Source organism: Strix uralensis, chromosome 1, assembly GCF_047716275.1.
Source record: "Strix uralensis isolate ZFMK-TIS-50842 chromosome 1, bStrUra1, whole genome shotgun sequence".
In the NCBI taxonomy this organism is placed as follows: domain Eukaryota; kingdom Metazoa; phylum Chordata; class Aves; order Strigiformes; family Strigidae; genus Strix; species Strix uralensis.
Window position 1 is genome coordinate 61,887,448 of NC_133972.1, and position 24,999 is coordinate 61,912,446.

Genomic DNA, 24,999 nt, shown 5'->3' on the forward strand with positions numbered 1-24,999 from the left:
GGAAAATGGGTCTCCTTGTTAAAAAAAATTTTCTGCACTGCCTTGAATAGGTCAGAACAAAGATTGCTGTATGGTTTCTGACCATAGAAATGGTTAGAATGCTTGAAGCTGATCTCTTCACTAATGCTCACAAATTGAGAAAGAAGGGGATGTTGCATGCTAAAAATGTAATGTTAATATATAACAATCCCCAACTTCATACCTGCTGTAATTCTTTTTTAGCGCCTCCATTTATTTTCTGCAGATGTTAGCATGCATGTTTGTTGCAGTCAGCCTCTCACTGAACAAATCTTAAAGTTACTGAGACTCTTTTTTGTCACATGAAAACAATGGGCTTCGTGTGTACTTTAAATGTGCCATGATTGCAGAAATGTTTCCCAGGCTTTCCCAATGGGTCAGGGCATGGTGTAAAAAGTAATGTTTACCTACCTTGCAAGAGGTCAAGATGTCCAAGCAGAGCTATGTTCAAATATTCAGCACTGTAGAAGCTTTGTTAGGACTCTCTGGTTTTGTGTGTAGTGTTGTAATTTTTTTACTTTAGTAAGTTTTTTGGTTGGCTTTTTTTTTACACAATTTGCAACCAAATTAAAATGTAGCATTAACTAGAATTAACAAAAGCCATACATTGGTGATGTAGTTCCAGAATTGTCCATATTAGAGGAGCTGATAATGTGTTCATCAAAATCACTATAGCCAGGTAACGTTCCAGCAAAGAAATGCTTTTACTTGAGGTAGGGGTGGGGCTGTAGTTCTTTGATTTTTAACAGGAGTTTTGCCTCTTATGGAAAAAGAAAACACCTTGCAAGTTTTTCTACTCTTTTTACTCTTTCATCAGTGTTAAAACACAAGAACTCTTGGTAAATACCATCTGTACATATATGTTAAAATCCTTATAGCATTAAAAAGCATTAAAAATTGCTGGAAAATAATATTTGGGTTCCTAATCACAACTAGCAGAGCAAAAATTGGCAAGAAATGGCTTGATTGCTTTCACTTATGTAATTATTCTTTCCCAAAAAGTAACAACTTGTGAGTATCTGGCATAGGGTTGTGTCACTGCTTGGATGATAACCGTATCTTCCACAGTGTGCTTCCTAGATATATGGTGCATGTTTTACCTTAGCTCTGCAAGAATGGCAGTGGTCAGAGAATTCCTTTTAAGGCTTTCCAGATTTTGCATGTGACTTAATGGAGAGAGGAACAGTCAGCAGGTTTCTTGCCTATGCATTGTCCTAGTGAGTCATTGTAGTCGGGAAGGATCCCTGTGCTAACTGCTAGTTACCCCAGGCACCTGAAATCTTGTGGACAACCCGTATGCAGAGCAAGGTCTTACTTGTTACCTATGCTAGCTTAATGGCAAAGCATTTTGTACTGTTACATTTATATCATTCAAAACAGTTGTAGAATTTTAAATGTGGGGAAAAAACCCTAGCACTTCTTACTGTCTCCATTATCAAGAAGTCTCCTTTTTTCTTATTGAAAAGCTGTAAGAAACTATCACCAAACACGTTCTCTTATAAAGTAAAAACCAGCCTCTAGGTGTTATGTGTGAACAGACATAGTGAGAAAAGTCTTAATGTGTTTGAACTGTCATAGGAGTCATCCTGCTTAACACAAATGTACTGGGGAGGAGAAATAGTTTCCTTAGTAATTATACTTTTCTTGTATGACATCAGTCATCCCTTCAGGACTGTTGTTGTCATTGTACTTCATTGGGCTTTTCAGCTGAAGAATTACCCGGTTTTTGGCCATGTGCTAGTTTTCAGTATGTTTTGGATGTTTACCATCCAGGATGATTTATCTGTGTTAATCACAATAAGAAAGAAATACGGTAAAATTTTGATGATGTTTTCTAGAGTAGCAACTAAAAATTTGTCAGAACACTTCTAGAATAATTAAAACCTTTCTTGCTAAAATTAGGCTTTTCTGGAAACATGAACCCTTAGGCCCGCTGCTCCAGGCAGTGTTAAGTAGCCCAGGATTAAACAGTATTTAAAACTTCTGAATGTCTCAGCAATTGAATTTTAAAGAAGTAGAAGTCAGAGTCAGGTATCTCTTAAGGCTGTACAAACCACAAGATCCTTAGAATATGTTTGTAGGACAACTTTATTGGTAGGCATGCCTTGAGAGCTTCAAATGCACTTCTTGTTCATCCCTGCCCACCCTGGCTCCCCCCCATTAGTGTACAGAGAAAATGATGGATATTACTAGGTTTCTGGCAAGTTCCAGGCTGCTGGGATTGATGTGTTAAATATCTTTCCTTTAAAAAAATCATTCACTTGGTTAAGCACTCACATTAAAAAACTAGATGGATTTTGAAAATGAGCTGTGAGTTAATAATGTAGGTGAGCTGTTGAGTCTAAACTGCGAAACTTTGAAGGTTTTTTTTAAAAAAAAGTGGGTGAGGGTATAATCTGCCACTCTTTTCCCCTGTTTTTCTTCATAAACAGTTTAATTGTAATTTATATCAAATTGTAGTAATTAGCTTCCAAAAATTTGTATTGACTGTGGCTTTTTTTTCATCCTCTACAAGAGACTCCTTTTATGTAACTGTCAAGTTGTCCTCTCTGATGCCAAGCTTCTGCTTCCCTGACAATAGGGAACCACGCAGGTAATTCACTTTCAGAAGTCCATTTTGCTGTATGGATAATCTGAAACTCACTTGAGGAAACTGCAAGCTGTTAGATGTGGTTTTGTTTTCCTGTTTAGCAGTTACCAAAGATAGTCTTACGTGCTTGTAATGGTGGAAGCAATGAAAGCTAATGTTTTGTTCTAGATACCTTCATGGAAAAAAGACTTTAAAATTATGCTACTAAAACTAAAATCCAGCAGAAGTGCCACCTTCCCTCAAATTGTGGTTTTTGCTTCCCGAAGGATGTCCCTAACTGTCCGTCCCAGAAACATTCCTCTCATTTTTGGATCTACAGAGAAATTTATGTACGAGTTGAAGACCAAAGACCAGGTTCTTCTTTTCAACGCTTCTACCTTTCTTTTAGCTCACATTATTGCTGTCCCATTCCCTTTTGCTTTTCTTTTTCACTTCCAGCTCATTTCTTTCTCATTCTTTTTAGTGTTTCATAGCCTTCCCCCTTCTCTGCATATCCCTGGGGAGTAGGAGCAACAGCAACACCTACAAAAGTGAAGATGCTTTCTGAGCCCCTTCTCTATAATCAAAAAATCTATTCATATCATGCTTGTATTTTTGAGATCTTCAGGAAGTGTCTGAGGAGGTAGCCATGGTCTACATTACTTCATCCACTTTCTTTGAGGACTATGTGTCCTGGGTACAGATTGAGATTTTCTAATCTTCCTGACTGGCAAATAATCTTTCTAATACTAGGCTTTATTCTAAACAAGCTTTTTTCTAAAAAAAGAATAGTTGGGGTTTTTTTTAGGTCCTCCTACTTATTTCTTTCCCACACCTCTCTCCTCATGCACACAAATGTAAGCTGAAGCAATATTCTTAGTGTATAGCAGTGAAAGTGTGAAAACCCACCACCTTACATATATTTCCATTCCCCATTTAATTTTATAACTTCAAGCTCAATTACATTTTGAGTTGTTTGTGATTTTTTTCCTTTTGATATCTGGTATTTGTAGCACTAAAAAAGATTTTAAAATCTTGGTATGTCTGATGTTTTTGGTTTTTGTTACCTCTCCAACTTAACCAGCATCCCAGCAGTAACTGGCCAAGAGAAAGTAAGGGATTTGATCTCCTTAAAATTGCTATGCTAATAGGAGTACTGTGGGGGTCAGCTTGTCTTACTGAAAACAAAGCAAGTGTATTGCTTGAGCTCACTCTCCTCACTTAGAACTGTCTTACCAACGTATTTAAAACCAATATCATTTAGCCTGAGATGGAGGGGAACATTTTTAATTGTTTCTAAAGGCTATGGTTGTGTTCATCTCATAAGTCTACAGCATGGGAGCATTATTTAAGGCTGTGCAGTTAATGCTGTACTGAAATCTGAGTTCGATATTTTAATTAATAGTGGTATCAAGGTTGTTTTTCTTATGTCCCCCTCTAAGCTGTATAGACACTTATAATTTGTTTCCGTCTGCATCTTATGTTTGAATTCTTTAAATACTAGAACATAGGATAGATGCAAGCCAGTCTTTCTTCCTCACTGTGTTAATATCCTGGAGGTATCGTTCTGGTGCTTTACTGTGCAATTCATGCTTAGTTTGAAGATAAATCCCTCCTCCCTTAAGAGGTTAAACTGCAAGTGGAATAATACGGAAGACAGTGAGTTAGTTGTGGTATATGCATTCTGTTCGTAATGAAGGACACGTTAAGAATGAAGTAGTATTTGTGTTATCAGATGCAGATTTGAAAGTTGAGATCTAGAAAAACTTTCTAAAAAACCTGGTGCAAGCTGGTTGGTTGTATCGTGCTTACTTTACTTGTTCTTACCTGTCAGAACCATTAGGAAAAGAAGAATAGATGAAGATTTGGACAACTTAATCTTCCTTCTCAACTGCAGTATGGAAAGCTAAAAATATAAAGTATTTTGCCATTTCTTGTACAGTCAGTTTAGTTTCAGTAGGAATGTTAAGCAGTAATCATAGGAGCTCATGAGGCTATTTCTCCCAGTTAAACAATCAAACTAGAAAACTCTGATGTAAAAGGTGACTATTTCCCCCCCTTCTTTCCTTATTTGCCCCTGTATGTGTACATACATATGCACGTGCACACACACTTAACTTGCTGTGTAGGCCACCTCCTTCAGTTGTGTTGTAAAGGTTTCCTTTGTTTCCAGTTGCACATTGAGGATGAGGAATCAAAGAACTCTTCCAGTTGGTTCAAATACACTCACTTTTTTGATGCTAAGATTTTGATGCTGTATGACTATTTTTCCTTGCTTAGAATGCTAATTTGAAGTAGTCCTACATACCTACGCTATGTGTTTTTTCATGTTATGCTCATTTGTTAATTCTATACTCAAGACAGGTTCAATGGTGTAGACTGAGCATGAACAACAAATGTACTCTTACAAGCTGATTTGAAATCTCCAGTTTTAGATGGAATTGTTGCTGGTTTGAAGATAGTGGACTTCTAATGCTTCTTTTCACACAAAAGAATGCAAGGACTAAATGGATTTAAAAAGTACAAGAAGTATTATGTGAAATAGAATAGAAGTAGCAGTTATCTTCTGTGCTGTGAAGACATGCCATGACATTTGGCTCATCTAAGAAACCATAGAATGGTTTGGGTTGGAAGGGACCTTAAAGACCATCTAGTTCCAACCCCCCTGCCATGGGCAGGGACACCTTCCACTAGATCAGGTTGCTCAAAGCCCCGTCCAACCTGGCCTTGAACACTTCCAGGGAGGGGGCAGCCACAACTTCTCTGGGCAACCTGTGCCAGTGTCTCACCACCTTCACAGTAAAGAATTTCTTCCTTATATCTAATCTAAATCTACCCTCTTTCATTTTAAAATCATTACCCCTCATCCTATCCCTACACTCCCTGATAAAGAGTCCCTCCCTATCTTTCCTGTAGGCCCCCTTTAAGTACTGGAAGGCAGCTAGAAGGTCTCCCCGGAGTCTTCTCCAGGCTGAAAAACCCCAACTCTCTCAGCCTGTTGTCACAGGGGAGGTGCTCCAGCCCTCTCTGGTCATCTTCGTGGCCTCCTCTGGATTCGCTTGAGCAGGTCCATGTCTTTTTTACGTTGGGGGCCCCAGAGCTGAACACAGTTCTTAAGGTGGGGTCTTATGAGAGTGGAGCAGAGGGGGAGAATCACCTCCCTCAAATCACCTCCCTTGACCTGCTGGCCACACTTCTCTTGATGCAGCCCAGAATACAGTTGGCTTTCTGGGCTGTGAGCGCACGTTGCTGGTTCATAGTCAGTTTTCCATCCACCAGTACCCCCCAGTCCTCCTTTGCAAGGCTGTTCTCCATCCACTCATAGCTAGCCTATATTTGTGCTTGTATTTGTGCTGAGTAATATAATGGGGCTGTGGGAGAGAAGTGAAATGACTCAAAGAAGAAATGTTAAGCCAGACCCAAATGTCAGTGAAGAGGTTTTTGCTCAGGGAAAAAAAAAATCAACATTGAATTTCAAGGTTTCTTTGCATAGCTTTGCTTTCATTTAAATAAAATGAAATGTTGCTTGTATTTACCTGTTTTTTCTCTCTGTTCTCAAAGTCAGGGATATTGATTTTTGCCCAGCTCTTAAATTAGTGATGTTACTAATGATAATGCCCAAGATTTAAATTTTTCAGCTGGACAAACAAAACCACTTTCAGCAAAAATAAGTAGTAAAGGTGTCTAAGGCTCACTTCTTAGTAATTTTTTTTTTTTTTTTTAATTGTGAGGGTGCCTGAGCACTGGCACAGGTTGCCCAGGCAGGTTGTGGAATCTTGATCCTTGCAGATACTTAAAAGCCACCTGGATGTAGTTCTGGGCAACCAGCTCCAGGTGGCTCGGCTTGAGCAGGGAGGGTTGGACCAGATGGCCTCCAGAGGTCACTGCCAACCTCAGCCATTCTGTGATTCTCCAGAAGTTTTCTGTGTGTGCATGAGGGGAAATTCTCTACCTTTCATTCCTTGCAAATAGCAGCTGTTTGACAGGTACACTAATGTATGTACGTAGGAACTAATGTGCCTGGAATGTGAATGTTTTAACAGGGCACAGTCTTTTGGGTGACTAATTGAGATGAAGTATTTACCTATACGCTTTAAGCATCTTAATTTTTTTTCTTCTATTTTATCCTGGACTGTTACCATGTATTCATTAGTGCGTACAACAGAATGTTTCTATCTAGTCACTTCACTGAAGTTCTTAAATATTACTATTTTACTATTTTAAAATGATCATCAGTGTGTGAATCCTATTGTGTGTGCTGTGTAATATAAAAATTGTTCTGCACTTGGAGTGAACTGTTAGTCCCGCTTTTCAATAAATGCATGAGATTGCGGTATTCTTGATGTATCACATGGTGTGGAGATAGATCAATCTCCTCCTGTTCTCCCTAGTTAAACCCAAGTTTCTGAGAGTCAAAGATTATTCAAACTAGCATAGAAACCAAAAAATGGGGAAGGCTTATTAGGCAGCTAACTGTCTTTTTCTAGAGTTTGTGCCAATGGTAATTCTGGCCAAAAGCAATGTTACCTCCAAATACTTGCTGTGGTCATCTCTTTTTTGAGAGAGAGTGTTATTTGTATTGTCCTAATCTTTACTTGTCTTCAGAGAACACTTGCAGTAGATATGAAAAAATACAGTTGACTGTCTCCATCATAGCGTATTTCTTGTTTATCTGTTTTGACAATTGTGCTACTCCATCCAAGGGAGGAGAATTTGATGTTCAGGTCACCATGTAAAATGAAACATTTTCCAGGTTTGTCCAGAAGAATCTGTAGCTGTGAAGCTTAAAGTCAGAGAGGCTGAGATTTGTGCATGTGATGCATAGTAGGGAAATAAGGAATCCACTTTCTCTGGCTAAGGCTTTCAGAAACCCAGAAGGTAGCTTTATATTTTCCTCTGCATAGGAGAGGAAAGGAATCTGCAAGGTTTTTGGAAAGCTTGAAATAGATCTCTGCATGCATCCTAGAATGTTTTGGGCTTTCTTCTAATCCTGTGACTTTCTTCTGTTGTAAAGTGAAGAAACTGTATCAGTGTTCAGTACTTAGTCTGTAGCCTGTTTATTTCCTGGTAACTTATTACTCAAGTTCAAAACTTTAATGTTAAGCATATGGCTAGTTAATCTTCAAATCTTCAATTTGGTTTACATGCTCACCTTCAAAATAACTCATGGAAGACTGAAAGCTAGTTTCTGAGCACTACAAAAATAACATTTTAATAACTTTTAACAACCTCAAAGACACTTTTATTCTACACAAAATGCATTCTAGAAGTAAATCTGTATCCTATCCATACTATCTTTAATTTGAAATTTGGTCTTTGAGATCCTTTATGGAGTTGGACTTAGTCTGATCACTTAAGCCTTAAAGGGAATTTTGCAAAGGTCTCCTTTGTTTTCCCTTTGTGCTACCTTAGCTGTTCTGCACAGGACTGGTGGTGGAGAGGAATTGGTGTGCTAGAAGAGATCAGTGCTCATGGCTAGGATGTCTGAGGTCCTCATTCATGGTTGGATGCAGTGGTTATGTAGGGAGCCTAATTTTCAGGGTAAATGTCATGTTAAGGTTACCCTCTTGTGTTAAGCATCGAGGGAAGAGGTGACAATAGTAGGGAAACAATAAAGTAAAACAAACTTTCTGCTTTTAACTATAAAGTAGACTTTTCAGTGGAATATGCCCAAGTTGGGGTGAACCTGTGTGAGAAACAAGAGGCTGGGTTTGCTTGTGGAGATACATACTGGCAAATGAAGAAAAATAAAATTGTTATGTGAAATCTGATGGTCCCTTAATGGCAAGTATGTCTGAAGAAAGTGTCCAAATAGCTCTGTTGCTTGACACTAATACAATTAGTCTTAAAAACACCAGTAAGAAAAAATAAATGTTATATTTACATTTGCAAATCTAACACTCATCTATTAAAGCATTGTTACCTTTTTAGACTCAAGAGCAAATGCTATGAGATATAACCTTGTAGACCTGTGATTTGTGTGTGTTGTAAGCGAGAGGTACGTGTGTCAGGCAGCACCGAGCCTGCCAAGATGGGAGGTAATGGATGCGGCTGCCGCAGCAGCAGCGTGTGGGCAGACTGAGAGCGAGTGTTACTCCAACCGTACACTTGAGGGCTCTGAAGACTGTGAGGAATGGTGCAGAAGCAATTGCAGTTGAAGAATGTATTTTAACTAAATTGGTGCATTGTACCTGTGCAGGGTTTAATGCTTGCTAGGCCATTTGGCTATTTGCCATAATTGGCTTTCCATTCCCTTGATTGGAATCATAGATAAAAATTTGCTAATCCACTTTCTTTGCTGAAAGTATTAGAAAAGTAATCCATCTTTTAAAAATGCTCGAGCAAAATCATATGGTATAAAGAATACTTTATGGAATAATGAGATTAATGAGAACTGTAAGGCATATGCAATTTAAAACATTTTTCTATGGTTTTAAGGGGAAAAATGCAATCTGGGCACTATAAAGCTGTAAGTACTTCCTTTTTTTATGCACCGCCTTTTAAATGTGCATTACATGTTATGCTTTTGTCTACATGATAAAATGTGAGTATATATTTAAGAAGAAGGAACTGCTATTTATTTGTATTTTTCTTATGTTTGAAAATATCTGATTCAAAGTTTTTGGCTGTGTTTTTTCTCCCTCTCTTCTCTTCTGCCCACAGGGCATCAGAGCACGCATTTTGGAAACCCTTGTAATGCTTATTCTTCTTGCACTGCTTATCCTTGGAATCGTATGGGTGGCGTCAGCACTCATAGACAATGATGCTGCCAGTATGGAGTCTTTGTATGGTATGGAATTCAAAAAACCCACCACACTAGTTTCGTTTTAATTATGGGAATGGATGTTTTCAATGAAATGTATTTTTAGTAAATGTTACGCAAGTATTGCACAGGTTGTGAAGAAGCTGTGTTAACTTAGTCAATACCATTTTTAGCATGCTGAGAAGTTCCATGCTCATGTGGACTCGATGTATGTTAAAAACAAGTGACTCAAGTGGAATGGAAGTAAAGCTGAAGATATTTTTCAAGCTAAAGTACTTGAATTTAGTTGCCTGCAGGATTATTAACTAATTCTTAATTTAGTGTTGAAAATACATTTGTTCAATCCTGAATGCCTAAGAAAAGAAATTAATTTAGTTGTGTTTGTGATGTAAGTAGTGTCTTTGTAATAAGCTAAGGCTGTGCTCAATATTTTCTTTACAGACCTCTGGGAATACTACCTCCCGTATTTATATTCCTGTATATCACTGATGGGATGCTTGTTACTTCTGTGTAAGTATTTTCCGAAGCATGAATGATTTCATTGTTTTTAAAGATTAAAGGAAACTTTTTTGTTGTGAAAATTAAGATTGTGACAGTTGAGTGTGAAAAAATGTTTTTGTTTTCTTCATGCTTAAGTTTAAATTTACATGTAAATTTGTTAGTTTTGCGTTCTGAAGTTTGTGAACAAATGCTACATTACACTTTCAGTTTTTGAGGAACTTCATATCTCACCCGAAATAATTTCAGTTTTTAACTTTTTAAAGCAGGTACTTGAAAAATAGGGACTCCATTCTGCAAACAAAAGTACAATTTTAAAATGAAATGTCTGCAGGAGGTCAGTAGTATAGAGAGAAAGTTATTTTGGAACACTTAGTTTGTCCTATATTAATTAAATGGTCCTTCTTCCTTTTTTAGCTGAAAATCTTCCTGTATAGACAGAAGTTGTAAAACAGTGCAGTTACCAGTTTTGTGATTATGAAAGCCATCTGGCCAGTCTGGAGGTCAGTTACACAGTTGCATATGAAACAAATGCCATAAAAAACCCAACCTTATACCAACTAGTCCTAGCCAGACTTCAGTCATCCATGTTTAGGGGAGTAAGAAAGATGATGGAAGGCTCCAAATCCCATTTATAATTTCTGCTCCCCCTCTGCCCTCCCCAAATAATTTCTAGAAAATGTCTGAGGGGGACAGAACATCTTCCTTCCTAGATTATCATGCTTTCACCTGTTCTCCAGGCGTTATAGGTTTACAGCTAACACTTACTGTGGAGAAAGGGTGGGGAATGACAGTTTGAAACATCCTTAAAACTAAGCACATCTGCCTGTGAAAGGTGTTGCTCACAGACCTTGGTGAGTCTTCTGAAGTTGTCTCTATGTGGAGATTCTTAAATCCACTTTCATGAAGGGAGGGGAGGAAGTAAAAAAAAAGTGTGCTTTTGAATGTCTCATGTAGGCTGTTCAAGAGTGCGATTCACAACAGTTGCTGAACATTTTAATGGGGAAGCTGGCTTACAAATTTCCTGTATCTGTTTTGCAGTTTTTCAGCAGAGCTGAAAACACAGAGTGTGTTCTGGGACTATTGTAAACAAGTTCACCAAAATAATTGGGATTAAATGCCAATTTTTGGAAGAGATATTTCTAATTTATACAAGCAAATCACTAAAATTATTTAAGGCCCTCCAAGCTGTTTTATCTGTGTAGCTGAAAGGACAGCATACAGCAGTGGGAAAGTGGTAGATGCTGGGATGGAGCTTCGTAAGATCTTCCGCTGGCTTATTTGCTGAAGCAGTGTATGAGTAAGGCTTATTGCAGTGGTGATTTGGAGTGGAGCATTGCTTCCTTGCTCTTTTCTCTTTTTCTTGCAGGCTTCCTCTGTACTAAAGGAAGACTAGCTGAAGTTAGCCTTTTTGAATACTCTCATATTTTTCCTGTAAACATAGTAGTCATAGTGAAACACGAGTTAATAAAAAGAAATGTAATCCTCGCTATAAAATCTTGTATGCTGCTTTTTTTTTGGCAACACTGTTTTATTATAATGGAAACTATAAATGTATATCCTCACCCCTACTGTTACAGATTTCTTCCATCTCCTACACACTTCAGTATTTGAAGGCTGTTCTCCCTAAACTGTTGATTTTTACGAGTAACTTCCTGTTATCATGGTTTGAGCCTTTCTCCCAACAAGCATATATGCACCATACCTGGAAACCATCTCAGGCTACGATCAAAAAGGGCCAATTATTATTTCATAGAAAAGTAGCTTAAAATCTGGTAGCTGAGTCTACTATCAGCTGAAGTTGCAGTATAACTTTCAGAGCAAAGCAGCTTCATGATCTCTTGATTTTACAGCTGCACCTGTGCTAACAGATTAAATGTGCCTGAGATGTTCTCCAGTGCTGTGGCCCAGTAGTATTCCATCCATGATACTGCAGTTTGCAGAAGGTGGCTGTGTACATATTGCCTCATGATAATTGTTCCTGGACTGCACGAACTCCAGAACTGCACCTGAGAATTGTTTGGGAAAGTGCTAACTGGCCCAGGGCAAATCATGCCAGGGATAATTTTAGCAGTTTACTGGTGTAGGCAATCAAGTCTTAATGCCCAGGAATGTATTCTGGCACTGCTGACTTTATTAGTGTAGACATAGCCTCTGGTGCCACATGCTTTGAATAAATAATTACTTGGGCAAGTTTAAGATATCTGATTATATGGTGTTCCTTGTTGACAAAAAATTCACAGTTATGCTCTTGGAGGGGAGAGATGCTTGTCTTGTTCAAAATTTGTATGATAGCAGTGTGTTTTAAAGTTCATATTGGAGTTTGAAGCTCTTGCAGTTCTGTTCAAAACCATGCTTGGTTATATGTGGAATAGTACATTGAACATCCAACTAAACATTGGTCTTTGTCTTACAAATCACTGTTTTGCATATTCTTTCTTCTTCTGTAGTATGCACACCAGTGGGACTTTCACGGATGTTTACAGTAATGGGTCAGTTGCTGGTGAAGCCATCAGTAAGTGTTACACCAATCTGTCCTCATGTGCTATCTGTTAAAAGGTAGAATGGCATTAGGGTACTTTCTTTTAGAATGCTTGCTTGCACTTCAATATAATTTTCTCTTCATCAGAGTTTCCATAGTCTATTTGTGTAAAATTTTTCATAGAGCACAAAAGCCTGTTTTTATCCACAGAAAGTTGGGTTTTTTAATAGTATAGACTTCCTCCGGTTTTCCAATTTATATAACTGCCTCTAGTATTAATATTTATTGCCAGTATTGCCTACTATGTCTGTTTTGCAAATACCTGAAAAGTGTGGGCTTGTTCTGAGTTCAGGAGCAAAGGATACAAGACCAAACTAAGGCTGGATATCAAGAAGGGTACCTGGGGGTACACTTCTATGGGTGAAAATGTAGGTAGTTGGCATCTGTAAGAACTTCTTAGACATAGATACTCTACTGTTCTTGGGCTGGATGCTGTGAGGGAAGGGAGAAGTTTGTACCATGTACTCTGTAACATGCACTCTAGTGACTTTGCTGTCATGTTTGCTAGTTTGTATTTACTAAAATTCGGGTGCACTTGGGTCTTGCGTTCCTTTTCGCTAGCCAGTTCAACCCTGAAAATACAAAGAAAATATATACTGTTTTGCTATCTGTAAGCTTTAAACTCAAAGCACCTGATGGTAAGGTAGACTTCATTTATTTGGTTTTAGCTTCCAATAGCAATTTATATTTGCTTGAAATACTGGCTTATGTGAAAAGTCACTTTTTAATATACTTTCTCAAAATCTGCAGTTATTTTTGTTTAAATCAAATTGAGTGTGAAGGTTGATAATGACTTGAATATAGGTTAGATATACTGTCCCTTCCCCTGTTCCCTGAGTCTCTTTAGATTGAAACTGGACATAAGAGTTTTAACCTGAAATGAAAACTTAACAGGAAGTTTGCTTACAGTAAAGAAATAGTTCTGTAACAGAATGGAATAATCTTTTGTGGAGTTCTTATTTGTTATTAGTACTGTAAAGTTGTAGACTATATATTTAAAAAATAGATATTTAAAAAATAGAAATACTAGAACAAAATTAACCCTAGTGTGGTCAGAAGAACAAGTGACTCTGATAGTTCATATTTCTGTTTCCAAATACAGATTCTTGAAGACCTAGATGAGCAGATGTATATCATCACTTTAGAGGAGGAAGCAATTCAGAGGAGGCTTAATGGTATGTTCTGGTACTTCTTCAAATACAGTATTTAGAGTAGCGTGGTTCTGGCTAGGAGTGTTGATCTCAATATTACATAGCCTCTTCTCTCAAAATAGAAAATTTCAACATGTATGTAACAAGCATTTTAGGTTCACTGTGTTATTCAAGATTGGGTCTTGAGTGTGTGTGGTTTGCTTTGTTTTTGTTTTTAACACATTCATCAGCTCTAATATGTGAATATTCTGAGACTGAGAAGGTAAATTGAGTAGTTGACCAGACCCACCACCCTTACTGCAAAATAGTTTGGATTGGTAAATGACTGTATTTTAGCCTTGTCTGAAGAACAAAGAACTTGTATTAGCAAGAGGTTCAACTTCCTGCATTATGAGTTTTGGTTTTTATTTGGAGGATTTTTTCTGTTGCAGTTCATTATTATTTAGAATCTTAGATTTATTAAACATCAGAGCAGTCCTTAAATTCACCAAATAGCTCCTAGAATATAAATAATGTTAATAATTCTATTAATGAATAGTTAAAGTGAATAATTATACAACTGTTTTAGACTTCCTGTATTTAGTATTACATTTTTGCACTTCTTGATAAGGTGTTTCTGTTTTGAAGTATTTCAAAACCAGCTTTGGCTTCTAAGAGAAAGAGTATTCAGCATGGCAGGCATCACTTACAAAAAAAGTATTGATTTTATAAACCTGGAAATTACATTGTACAAACTTTCTTCTGAATTGCTTTTAACTGCATGGATAAGCCATCCATCCACAATTTATACAATTGCTTCAGGTTGGAAGACCAAAGAATATTCATGTCGTGACACATTGTTGTGTTGTCTTATGACTTATTTTAGCCTTAATTTTCTTAATTTACTGCCTGCCTTTCTTACTCTTCAGTCTTGTCATATATCTCAATCTTTTCTTCTTTCAAGCCTCAGTAAGTCTCCTGTCGAAGTTGCTTGGTCAGGGAAAGTACCTTTTATAACAGTAGATCACAGTGGTCGTCTATTCCAGTGTTTAAAATTTGTGGAGAAGTGACTTGTGCTAAAATCAGCCATGGTTTCAGTTTAAAAGTACTGCTCACCTTTGCTGTTTTGGAAGTCTGTGTTTTTATACTGACATGCGTATATGTATGCATTCATATACAGACACGCAAAAAGGTGCATGCAGTGAATGTCTTTGAAGGTGTGATGGGGTAATTATAATTGTTCTGTGTGTTTGATGTTCGCTAGCAACTGTAAAATATTTGTTACTGAATATTTTATGTTGTCATGGTGATTGTGCTTATACATAAGTAAAGCAATACAGAAAAATGACCAAATAGTTATTCAGGTATCCATTAGAAGAGGTGCAGAGTGGTTTGTACTATTCAGGTGAAGAGTGTGATATTGAGGTGATGATTGTCTGCTGTTTTTCTTCACAGAAGTCTATGCAACAGTTGTTTATATTCCAATTTAATACTATCACTGGTGAGGTGGACCTAGTCTGTTTGTAGGCATCTACTAACTGGGTTTGGATTTAGGACATATGCAGGTGACTCCCCTAACCACTAGCCGAAGGTTGGATTCTCTTTCAGTGAATCGGTTAGTATTCAATGTAAAGTGGAACTGCAACCCACCCATGTGCCACAGAGCTCTCACCAGACTACTCCTGAGAGGTGAAAGACGTGGGACTTAAATGTCCTTTGACAGGGGAGGGAACTGAATTCTTCTGTTTCACATGCTAAGGGAATGGTATTGACACCACCATCTGAAGGAATGCTTGAAAGCCCATAGCTTGGGGTGCGGAGAAAATTATTGGACTTGAGCTGAAAAGTAAATAAAAATCTAAACTTGGCTATAGCATGTAGGTGGGGGGCAATATGTTGTATGCACAAGAAGATACTCTGCAAGATTTTTGTGGGTAATTATTTAAGTAATTTTAAGTATCGTTCTCATTTATGTGGCAAACATGGAAAGCTTCATCTTCCCTGCCAGAAGTCTTTCTGATATGTACGAATTACACCAGAAAAATAGATACCATTTTTGCCAGAACTATGAAGACTCATGCTTATCATGTCTATTGCATTTTTAAAAAATAAATACAAATGGAGGTGTGGTGCTAATTACATCAGTAAATGTAGTGCTGTGATGTCAGAGGCCATAATCTGTGGCTTAACACACAGATTGTGTAAGTGGTTTTGTTGCTGTGTCAGAGCAAATATATTAGGCTACACACTTCCCTTGGCATGGCTGTTGCAACTCTTCCACAGTTATGGTAGTGGAAATACATGCACTTAAGTAACACTGCTGGACAGTTTTGTGATAATGGAATATGTATTTCAGAACAATTTTATATGTATAACCAAAGAGTTGAGTTTTTATTAAAATTGAAGAGGACCAGAGCACAGGCTTAAGCAATACTTGATGATTGTCAATGCAGATTTTTTTTTTTCTTGGTAGAATAATTGCTATCACATTCCTAGCTCTGCTTTGCCCTGTCTTAATTATTGTTTCCTCAGATTGCCTGGACATAGGAAGGGGGTAACATGAATCACTGTTCCCACAGATTAGGCTGGATAAAACCTCTGTTTTCAGAGGAGGAAAAAAGTTTAGCTGTGTGAGCTGCTGCCGTTCTTGATTCATATAGATGTAATTATTGTGGCGGTGATGCAATTGATAGAGTGTTCTGTAAAGCTCTTCACATTTGAAAATAAATCTGTGAAACTGCATATCTTCTTTGCGGAAACTAATTTTCTTCCTTCTCAGATGTCTACAGTGTATAACTGAAAATTGGAGGAGGAGGGAGTGGAAAGTTTGATCGTGTTATCTACCCTAGTATTTTTATCTATTGAAGAGATGCTGGGCTTTGGGAAAATGTTTGTTTCCAGCGTATTATATTTCAGTACCCACATCACTCTTACAGTCGAAGAATAAAGCTGGGACTTTTTTATATTAAAAGAAAAAAGTTGCCTTCAGCTATTAGTTTTCCTGAATCCAAAGAGACGGGTGGGGTAGGATCAAAAATACTTACTTGATCAAAGTTATTGGCTCTGAAGGTATCCTTACCTATGTAAGAAAGATGAAAGGTGTTGTTTTTATTGCACGCTAGTAACAGTGTAATTTTGAACTAATTGGTGTTGAACTGCCAATCACCTAGGGGGAATGCAAATAGATACTCTTACAATTTCCTTTGAGGTACTGAAATCTTGTGTCGGGGCTGGAAGAAAAACAGAATAATACCGTTAAATTGACCTTAAATGAGCTGCTTTGTGGCTTTCTTGGAGAATCCCTTCTAACTTTTCATTGCTAGTCCAAACAAGTCTTGTCTACCAATTTGATTTATTGGCTAGACAGCGCTGACATTGAACTTTGTGCATGTTTGAAATAAAGCTAATGTTATAGAGCTTTTAAGAATTTAGCTGCATCCTTTTCAAATACTCTTTTGACTAATCTGAAACTGCCTTCCCCTCTTGTAAAATATCCTTTTGTATAGCAACCTGTTGTTTGCTACTATTTTTAAGGAAGAACTAGAACAGCGCTTAAATATGATTCAGAATTTCTACTGAAGTATTTTAGGGATCTAATGTGATCATGCTGACTTTGTTGGAAAGAGTCCCGTGAATAACAGCTTTGAGCTCTGGATTTTTATTGTGAGGGGGGGAACAACATATATCTTGAATAAAGCTTTTCCTCAGGGACCCCTAAATCGATTATGGAGAAGAACATGTCAGATGGTAACTTGAGTGTTCTTACTTTTTCAACTGCTTCCATTAAAGGTCTTGAGACTTTTTCCACTGAGCTTTATAGCCATCTCTTTTTCTTAACTCATAGTAATTAGTCATTCCATAGAACAGATGTTTTACACTTTTTTGGAGGGAATGTGTCAGCACAAAAGCTTATTTTTATCATGATAATAAGATCTGTTTTTCTAAAATCCTTTTTCTAAAACCCCCCATATTATGATTACTTATTTAAAAAACACTGAGAAATTAAACTGACATTCATATTGGAGGTACTTCAATTGAATAGAAGTTGTTACAAAACAGCATTTGTAGGTCTTACTTGTTAGTCGTGGGATCTGAGATATTTATATATTTGAAGCCCTGTAAATATTACCACATACACGTTATGTCACTGGTATCAAAGATAAATGCTTAGGCACGGCATAGAGGTTGTGTTATATGCAAAAATGTGTGTGAAAGAAGAATGCAAGTAAACACTTAAAAACTAATTTTTGAAACAGTTGGGTGCCTCACTGATAATTTGACTGAATTGAACAAATCACTACTAATACTCTGAAATGTAAAGAGTACAAGTTTAGAAAAAAGTCCAGAAAATACTCTTGTATGTCTTGGTTTTCAGGTATGACCTCACTGTGCTGGAATATGGAGAATGTGGGGGTTGGATGGGATGAGAAACTTGCCTTTATCTTGTACTGAGATTGCTGGATGGATAAACAGACAACAGAAAATAAGAAAATAATGACACTGGACTATAAAGTAGTGTTACTGTGTCAGCAACCTAGGTGCTATTTAGTTTTTGTAGGCAAATGATCAAGATATGAGATAAAAGCCTGGACAAGACTATTCATCTCATAGAAACTTATTAGAGAGGGTTTCATAAAAAGTATCTGGAGCATGGTGCTGTTGCAGGTTAGCCTGCAATTGAAGGTGAGGCTGAGGGTAGGGAATGGCCAACAGGTGAAAGATGTCAATGTAAATCAAGAAAGAAGAGAGGTCTTAGGGTTTGTTAAGATCCTGAACTGTCATTGCTGCAGAGTAAGATCGGTCTGGAATAGACAGGGAAAACATGAACTCTCCTAACTTATTTTTGGGTGAGATTATTCAGAAATAAAAGGGTTGAAAGTGGGGCAAAGATGAGTGGAGAGTGTTTCTATTCTATCCTAGGAAGAATATTTCTGGTTTGTGATTGCAAAGAGTAAAAGCTAAAGTAGAAATAATGAGATAGAACTGGAATAGCAGACTTCTAGTCAACATTTCAGAGCTGTATCATTGCTTGAACACTGTGCAATGTTTGCAGAGAACTGGAATCAAGGAGAGAAACCACAGTGTGCTTGCACTCAAAAACGTGGGTGGTTGGAAGAGAATGGAAGGTTGAAGAGAAAAAGGATGAAGAGGAAAAACAGGCTGGGTTCCCTCGAGCCTGTGTAGGGATAAGAGGAGGAGTTGCTGAGCAACTTTTAGGCAGAAAATTAGCAAGGGGGAGGTATTAATACTATGGTTATCAGTTTTCACCTGGTGAGAGGAGAGAGTTTGAGGAATTGCACAACAGTGACATACATACCCTGTAAACTGTAAAAAAAAAAAAAAAGGTGAAAGAATATGGTCTCATGGGTGGTTGGGAGGAAGATCTGACTGTGGATGTCAGAGGGAGCTCTGTGGCACAGAGAGGCTAACCAAATCAGGCAAACTGATATGAGCAGAAGATATGTCAACAAGCAGGTCAGCAGTATGGAAACTGTGTTTGCCGAGTAAAAAGGACTGGGGAAAGGGAGGGAGGGCAGAAGCTGAAACTGGAGGTTTCCAGTTTGGAGGCAAAGGTCCACTTTGTCTTTAAGTTGCTAAATAATAATGCCCTTGAAGGGCATCCAGAGATTCTTTACATCTTGATATATGAGTCATATAGAGATACAAGAATGAGGCATTTGAGGCATCCTGTGTCAGGCTGCCACACCTTAACTGGTTTTTGGACCCATGTGACAGTTTAGCAGTAGCTGTTCTCTTACTTGCAGCAGCTGGTCAACAGAGTAGGCAGGGATCACAAGGTCACACCGTGGAACCTCTGATGTCGTTAAACTCTTCTGGTTAGACAGAATTAGAGGGTTCTTGACTAAGCCTCTGTTTTTTGAAAAGTAGCTAAAGCAGTCTCAAAGAAACACCTGCAGTTTAAAGCCACAAGTAGTTAATGTGATGCTTCCTAAATCTGAATTGTCACAGTGTGTCTTACAGTACTGTAGTCAGTCTCATCCAAAAGAAAATACTGTCTTCTGTTTTAAAAGGTATATCTTCCATGGTAGAATACCAGACAGCAGAGTTGGAACGGGAGCTTGAAAAAGTGAAAAGCAAGAAAACGAATTTAGGTAATAAAATTTTCTACTGTTTCATGTGGATTGCAGTTTAATAAATGACCGTAAGAAGCTGTGTTTAGCTTGTAACTGTCACTTGATTGATTCCAGTTTGTTCTTAACCAAATTTGTGCATTTGCAGTCCTTTCAAATTTGTAGTTTCTACAAATACATTACATGGAATCACTGATCCCCTCTAACAAACAAATTTAAATAGGGAGTCTGATTTGGATCTTATTTTTAACATAACTTTAGAGGAATTGTAACACTCTTGACTTCCTTATTTGGGATAATCTAAGACATTACTTTCATCCCTGATTTTGAATTTTTTCTATAAAAGTCAAATTGTGTTCAAGAACAGTAAAATAATTCTTGGCAGGTTAGTGTCTTAAAACTGAAAAGTGATACTTCTGCTAATGGCAGCCACTCAACAGGAATCTCCTTACTTATTCAAAGGCTTGCAGGATTATCAGTGTGTTATGTGCAAAACTAAGACTGGTATGAAGTTGTTGGGTTTTCTTTTTAGACATACTAGTGATGTCCGGTGAGTTAGTCTTGTCTGTCTTGCCTTATAAGAGGAAAATACTGTTTAAATATTTGGAATTCCCTTCTGCCCCTTTAGGTCGTACTAAAATATACCTGTAAACAGCGTATTTTAAAATTCAGTATATTTTAACTTTGCAGAACTGCTGTATGTCAGGGAAAAAAAAATGTTACAGTGAAGTGTGCCTGTAAACACGAAAGAAAAATCTGTTTCTCTCTGTCTCCCCAGCCTTCCTCTAAAGAGGCTTAATATTTTTGGCATTGCTTGGCACAGCTCTTCAAGGTGGATATTTTTATGAACTGGTTGGTGTTGGTTCAAGATAAGATTACTTTTGTTACCCAGAGTTACAACAAGAGTTTATAGATAGCTGAATGATTTTCACTTGTTTTATTCTAAGGTGATCTATGGTATTAAGCTTCTGGTTTTTCTCTTCTGAACAGAACGGCGGAAGAAAGCTTCTGCTTGGGAAAGGAATTTAGTCTATCCAGCTGTTATGATATTGCTACTGATTGAGACGGTAAGAATTTTTGCTTTTTTTTTTTCTTCCCCAACAAAAATTATGAATTCTTCAGTCATTTGGGGGAATAGTTTTAAAATTTGAGTGATGTGTGTTTAAGCCATTGACCATTTTAAAAGAACATTATGAAATCTGGTGAGGATAAACGTATACATTTTAAAAATGTGGAATACTTATAAATAACAAGACCGTTTCTACTTCTTTATAGTCCATCTCAGTCCTCTTAGTTGCTCTCAACATTCTTTACCTGTTGGTTGATGAGACTGCAATGCCGAAGGGATCAAGGGTAAAGTAAATTTCTCTTATGATTTTTGTAACTTTAGTAGAGCTTTAGAGCCCTTACAAAAGTGCAAGTGAGAACTTCTGCTTTAATAACATTGAAACTAATGAACTTCAACCTTGACTTTGCTTCTAGGTTTTTGTCCTGTGTGCACGCAGACATTTATTACATGTCATAGTGAGTTCTTAATAAAACTAGTCCAGAATCTTTATGAAGATACAGTGATTCAGTAAATCAGTCACCTGGAGTTTGCATTTTACTCATGTCTCCTACTTTTATACAGACTAGAAATGTTCAATTTAAGAAACTGTGTTAAAAAACAATATGAAAAGCCTCTCTTGGTTTGTGTTCCTCTTAAAAAACATGACATTTTTCCTCCTTTATTATAAAAGTACTTCAAGAAAGTAAAGAACAGCACATCGTGTAGTAGTGTCTTTAATCATGACTTTTTTTTATTAACTTGGTAATGCTTTCCCTTGTGTATAGCTGTATATGAGCTTGTGGAGCTATAGAAGGTGTTTAGTGGTGATGGCCACTCTGCCAGTGGTGTTGCGAACAACTGGAATTGTCTTCTGCTGAGACCGCTTATTTTAGTTTCCAAAGTAATGGAGTATGTATAAAATGCAGCACGGTGGGTAGATGCAACATGCATAAAATGTGAATCATTCCACCCTTCTGTCTTAGTAACACATTTCACTCAAGTTTGAAAACTAGCTGATGCAATTGTGTAGGATGGGAGACTTGCAGGTTGGAACATCAGAATGCCCCTTAAATACCACATTGAGAAGAGGCTGCATTTCATGTAAGATGTTAGGTTTTTGGTCCTGGTAGAAGTTAACTTTATGAACAGTTGCATGTATCTTACTGAATTATGCAAAGCATTTTTCTCCTTGTAGGGGTCTGGAATAGGAAATGCCTCCCTATCCACCTTTGGTTTTGTGGGAGCAGCACTTGAAATCATTTTGATTTTGTATCCTTTCTTTAAGAATTCTATCTGTTAACAAGTATTCTGTCTAGTTTTCTGGGACACTGGTAATTTACTAAGACACTTGCCTGGAAAGAAGAAAGAGATAGGTCAGTCCTCAAGCACTCGAAGTGTTTTTGGTTTTTTTTGGTGTTTTTTTTTTTTTCCTTTGGTTCTTAAGACTTTTAGGAGACTGCTGAGAACTTGAGTGAAACTTGCATTCCTTGGAGGTTCCTTTTTCCTTGATTCTCACAGCTATCTTATGGTATCCTCTGTCGTCGGCTTCTACAGTCTTCGTTTTTTTGAAAATTTCACTCCCAGGAAGGATGACACAACTATGACAAAGGTAAGGTAAAGTCTGTGATGGTGATGGCCCCCTCCTCTCTTTCTTGCCACCCAAGACAAACTGACTCTTTTAGTTAGTAATTGCCCTGAATGGCTCATTTGCAGTGATCAGTATTTGTTTGTAAGCTGCGTAAACACAAACTGGAAGATTTTCAAAATGCTGAATGAGTGGGAAAAAGGATGTGCTCTGTTTAGTTTGGATGGCATCCATTCACACTAAAAAGCTGGGAATAGCAGAGCTTGTTAACTAGCTATAGAAAAGCTAGTGAAAGAACTTTTTTCAAAGGAAACGTATTGCTAATGAGTAACTTTGATTGTGCTAACTGTACTTCAGGGAGCTTGTTTGAAATCTGAAGAACTTGGTTGCTAGAAGTAATACAGACAAAGTAATTCAAATTTGAATAATTAAACTAAGACTGAGGAGGTCTATTCAGCAACATTTTGCAGTCTGAGGCTAATTTGACTTTCTACAATTTAGCACTGGCTTCAGAATAACAAATGCTGTTACCTAATGCCGAGGAACATGCTTAGGTTTTTGACAAAATATTCCCACAGCTGACAAGGGGAGGTGATCAGCAACCAAGGAACAGATGTTGAATTTAATTATTTTTTCAATGTGTTTCATTGTTTTTCAAAGTAATGGATAAAGAAATTTTTACCATAAATTGTTGGAAGTGAGAAAGTAGATAAACACACAGAATGGTTACATAGATAAGTAGTAGGGAGTTGGAATGTTCTTAATGTTTTCTATGGATTGTTTACAGTACAGCAGGAATAGTGTAGAAATAAATAGTGAATGCATTAATGTCTACCTACTTCCAAGAAGTTTTCTGTTTTCTTTTGGATTCTGATAGAATTAGAGCTGAAGAAAGTGATCCCTTGTGAGAGAAAGTTTCAATTACTCTTTATAAAGGCTTCACAAAAACTAGAGTAAAATCTAACAGCTGTGAATTTTTTCATACTATTTAAAGTAGTCAACAGGCATTCAATTGAAAGGAAGCTCTTTGTTCTAATTTTTTAAATAATGCTAATCCTGCAAGCAGTTACATACAAAGCTTAAGCTGATGTATCAGTCATCTATTCTAAACCCATGGAATGGTTCTTTTATAAAAAAGTTTGCAGGAATTAAGTAAACAGTTGACATTTTGCAACATGGTAGTTTTGAATTATTTTGAATCTAAGCATATGTAACACTTTGATTAAAAGCAAATGATTACATATTTGATTTTTTTGTTTTGAACTCGTCTCTTGGATCATCTTCATCTTGTGTAACACCATATGGGGAAGTGTGACAGAAGTAAGCAAGACTAACAGTATGGTATTGTAAATTGCTTTAGGTTCAGTTTGACGAATGTAACTTTCAGGAATTCCTCTTTTTCATCTTGACTAGTGGTTTTCTTTCTTTTTTTTTTGCCTTCAGCCATCCCAGTTATAATTTAAATGCTGTTTGTCATTTTCAAACAGATAATTGGAAACTGTGTCTCAATCTTGGTGCTGAGCTCTGCTTTGCCAGTGATGTCAAGGACACTGGGTAAGTGAAATGGAAGTATAAAACATTGTAATAAAGGATGTTTAATTGAGTTTAAAAAAACCCCACAAAACACAAAAGCCAAGAAAAAGGAACAACCTGTAGCTGTACCTTTCATAGTATGTATTTAACTTGCCATCACTTTCAATAGAAAGAGCATGTATGTGTTGCCTTTTTTACACCACCATGAGCTGTTGAACTGTTATTCTACATATGTGAACTGCAGAACATACATTCTAAAAAAAGATGCTAAGCGTTTTCTGGACAGTATATTGTTTAAAAAAGGTAGGTCAGATTTTAAACTTTTTAAAACCAGGAGATGGTGAGAAGAGTGATGGAAACTGCTTGTTCAGGGCAGTATAAAATATTTTCATGTTCACTGAAATTACGGTGCTCAGTTTCTGTGAAAAAATACATTTGGGGACTTCAGGTGTAAAATTTGAGATAATGTTGAGTGCAAATGTCTTTTTAAAAACAGTTAATGACTCTTTATTAAGTTTTTTATCAGCAATGATACCAGGCTACGTTCATTTTCCCTAAAATAATCTGCTTGCATTCTTTGTTGCTTCAGTTTTCAAATACAAAGATTTGGAATCTAGCATAGTAGAACTGAAGTTCTGATTTTATTGTTAACATCTGCCAGTAGCATTTGAAGTGGAAAAACTGTTTTAACCAGTCGGAAAGAAAGATGTTTTGCATCTTCACTTTGTTTAATTAGGTAATCTTCGATTTGAATTCTTGAAGTTAGATTGCAAGGTTATTGCATGTTTAAGTAGTGCAGAATACTTGCAGCTACTGTGAATTTCATTGGGATCATTAAACAGAACAGAACAAAACCCTTCACCTCGGACTGTACAAATCTTAAGTACAAGTTTAGGAGTTTAAGCTCAGGCCTACAGATCAGTAATGTGTACTCAATAGTTCTGTAGCTGATTTCCTTTTCAACCAGAATACTGTCAAATCAGGAGTAGTTAATATTTTCTAGTAAACTATACTGTATATTTTCTTGCTGAGTATGTCTACAAATGATGAGTTTTATTAGATTTACTAGAGCATTTCTATAACAAACAAAAAACCCCCTGTAATGCATTTTGGAGGGTTGAATCTTAGAATGCACATTCTAGACCTCACGTTTTAAAAATCTGTAGTAAAACTTCCCAAAAATGCAAAAGAATAATTCAAGTATTTAAAGTAGTGGAGTTT

At 37.0% G+C, this 24,999-nt stretch overlaps 1 protein-coding gene across 10 annotated transcripts in view; it reads left to right on the forward strand.

Moving 5' to 3' along the window:
* Window positions 1-24,999, forward strand: part of LMBR1 (limb development membrane protein 1) — a 78,481-nt gene that overhangs the window by 39,811 nt on the left and 13,671 nt on the right. For all 10 annotated transcript variants that reach the window (XR_012628946.1, XR_012628947.1, XR_012628948.1 and 7 more), the window contains 10 exons: window positions 9,251-9,377; window positions 9,792-9,860; window positions 12,299-12,363; window positions 13,493-13,565; window positions 19,553-19,633; window positions 20,603-20,679; window positions 20,888-20,965; window positions 21,856-21,929; window positions 22,179-22,269; window positions 23,733-23,799. Coding sequence is in view for 7 of the 10 variants with exons in the window: in XM_074868651.1 (XP_074724752.1) it covers window positions 9,251-9,377; window positions 9,792-9,860; window positions 12,299-12,363; window positions 13,493-13,565; window positions 19,553-19,633; window positions 20,603-20,679; window positions 20,888-20,965; window positions 21,856-21,929; window positions 22,179-22,269; window positions 23,733-23,799 (802 nt within the window). In the remaining 3 variants the exon portion in view is untranslated. The remainder of the gene's footprint in view (window positions 1-9,250; window positions 9,378-9,791; window positions 9,861-12,298; window positions 12,364-13,492; window positions 13,566-19,552; window positions 19,634-20,602; window positions 20,680-20,887; window positions 20,966-21,855; window positions 21,930-22,178; window positions 22,270-23,732; window positions 23,800-24,999) is intronic.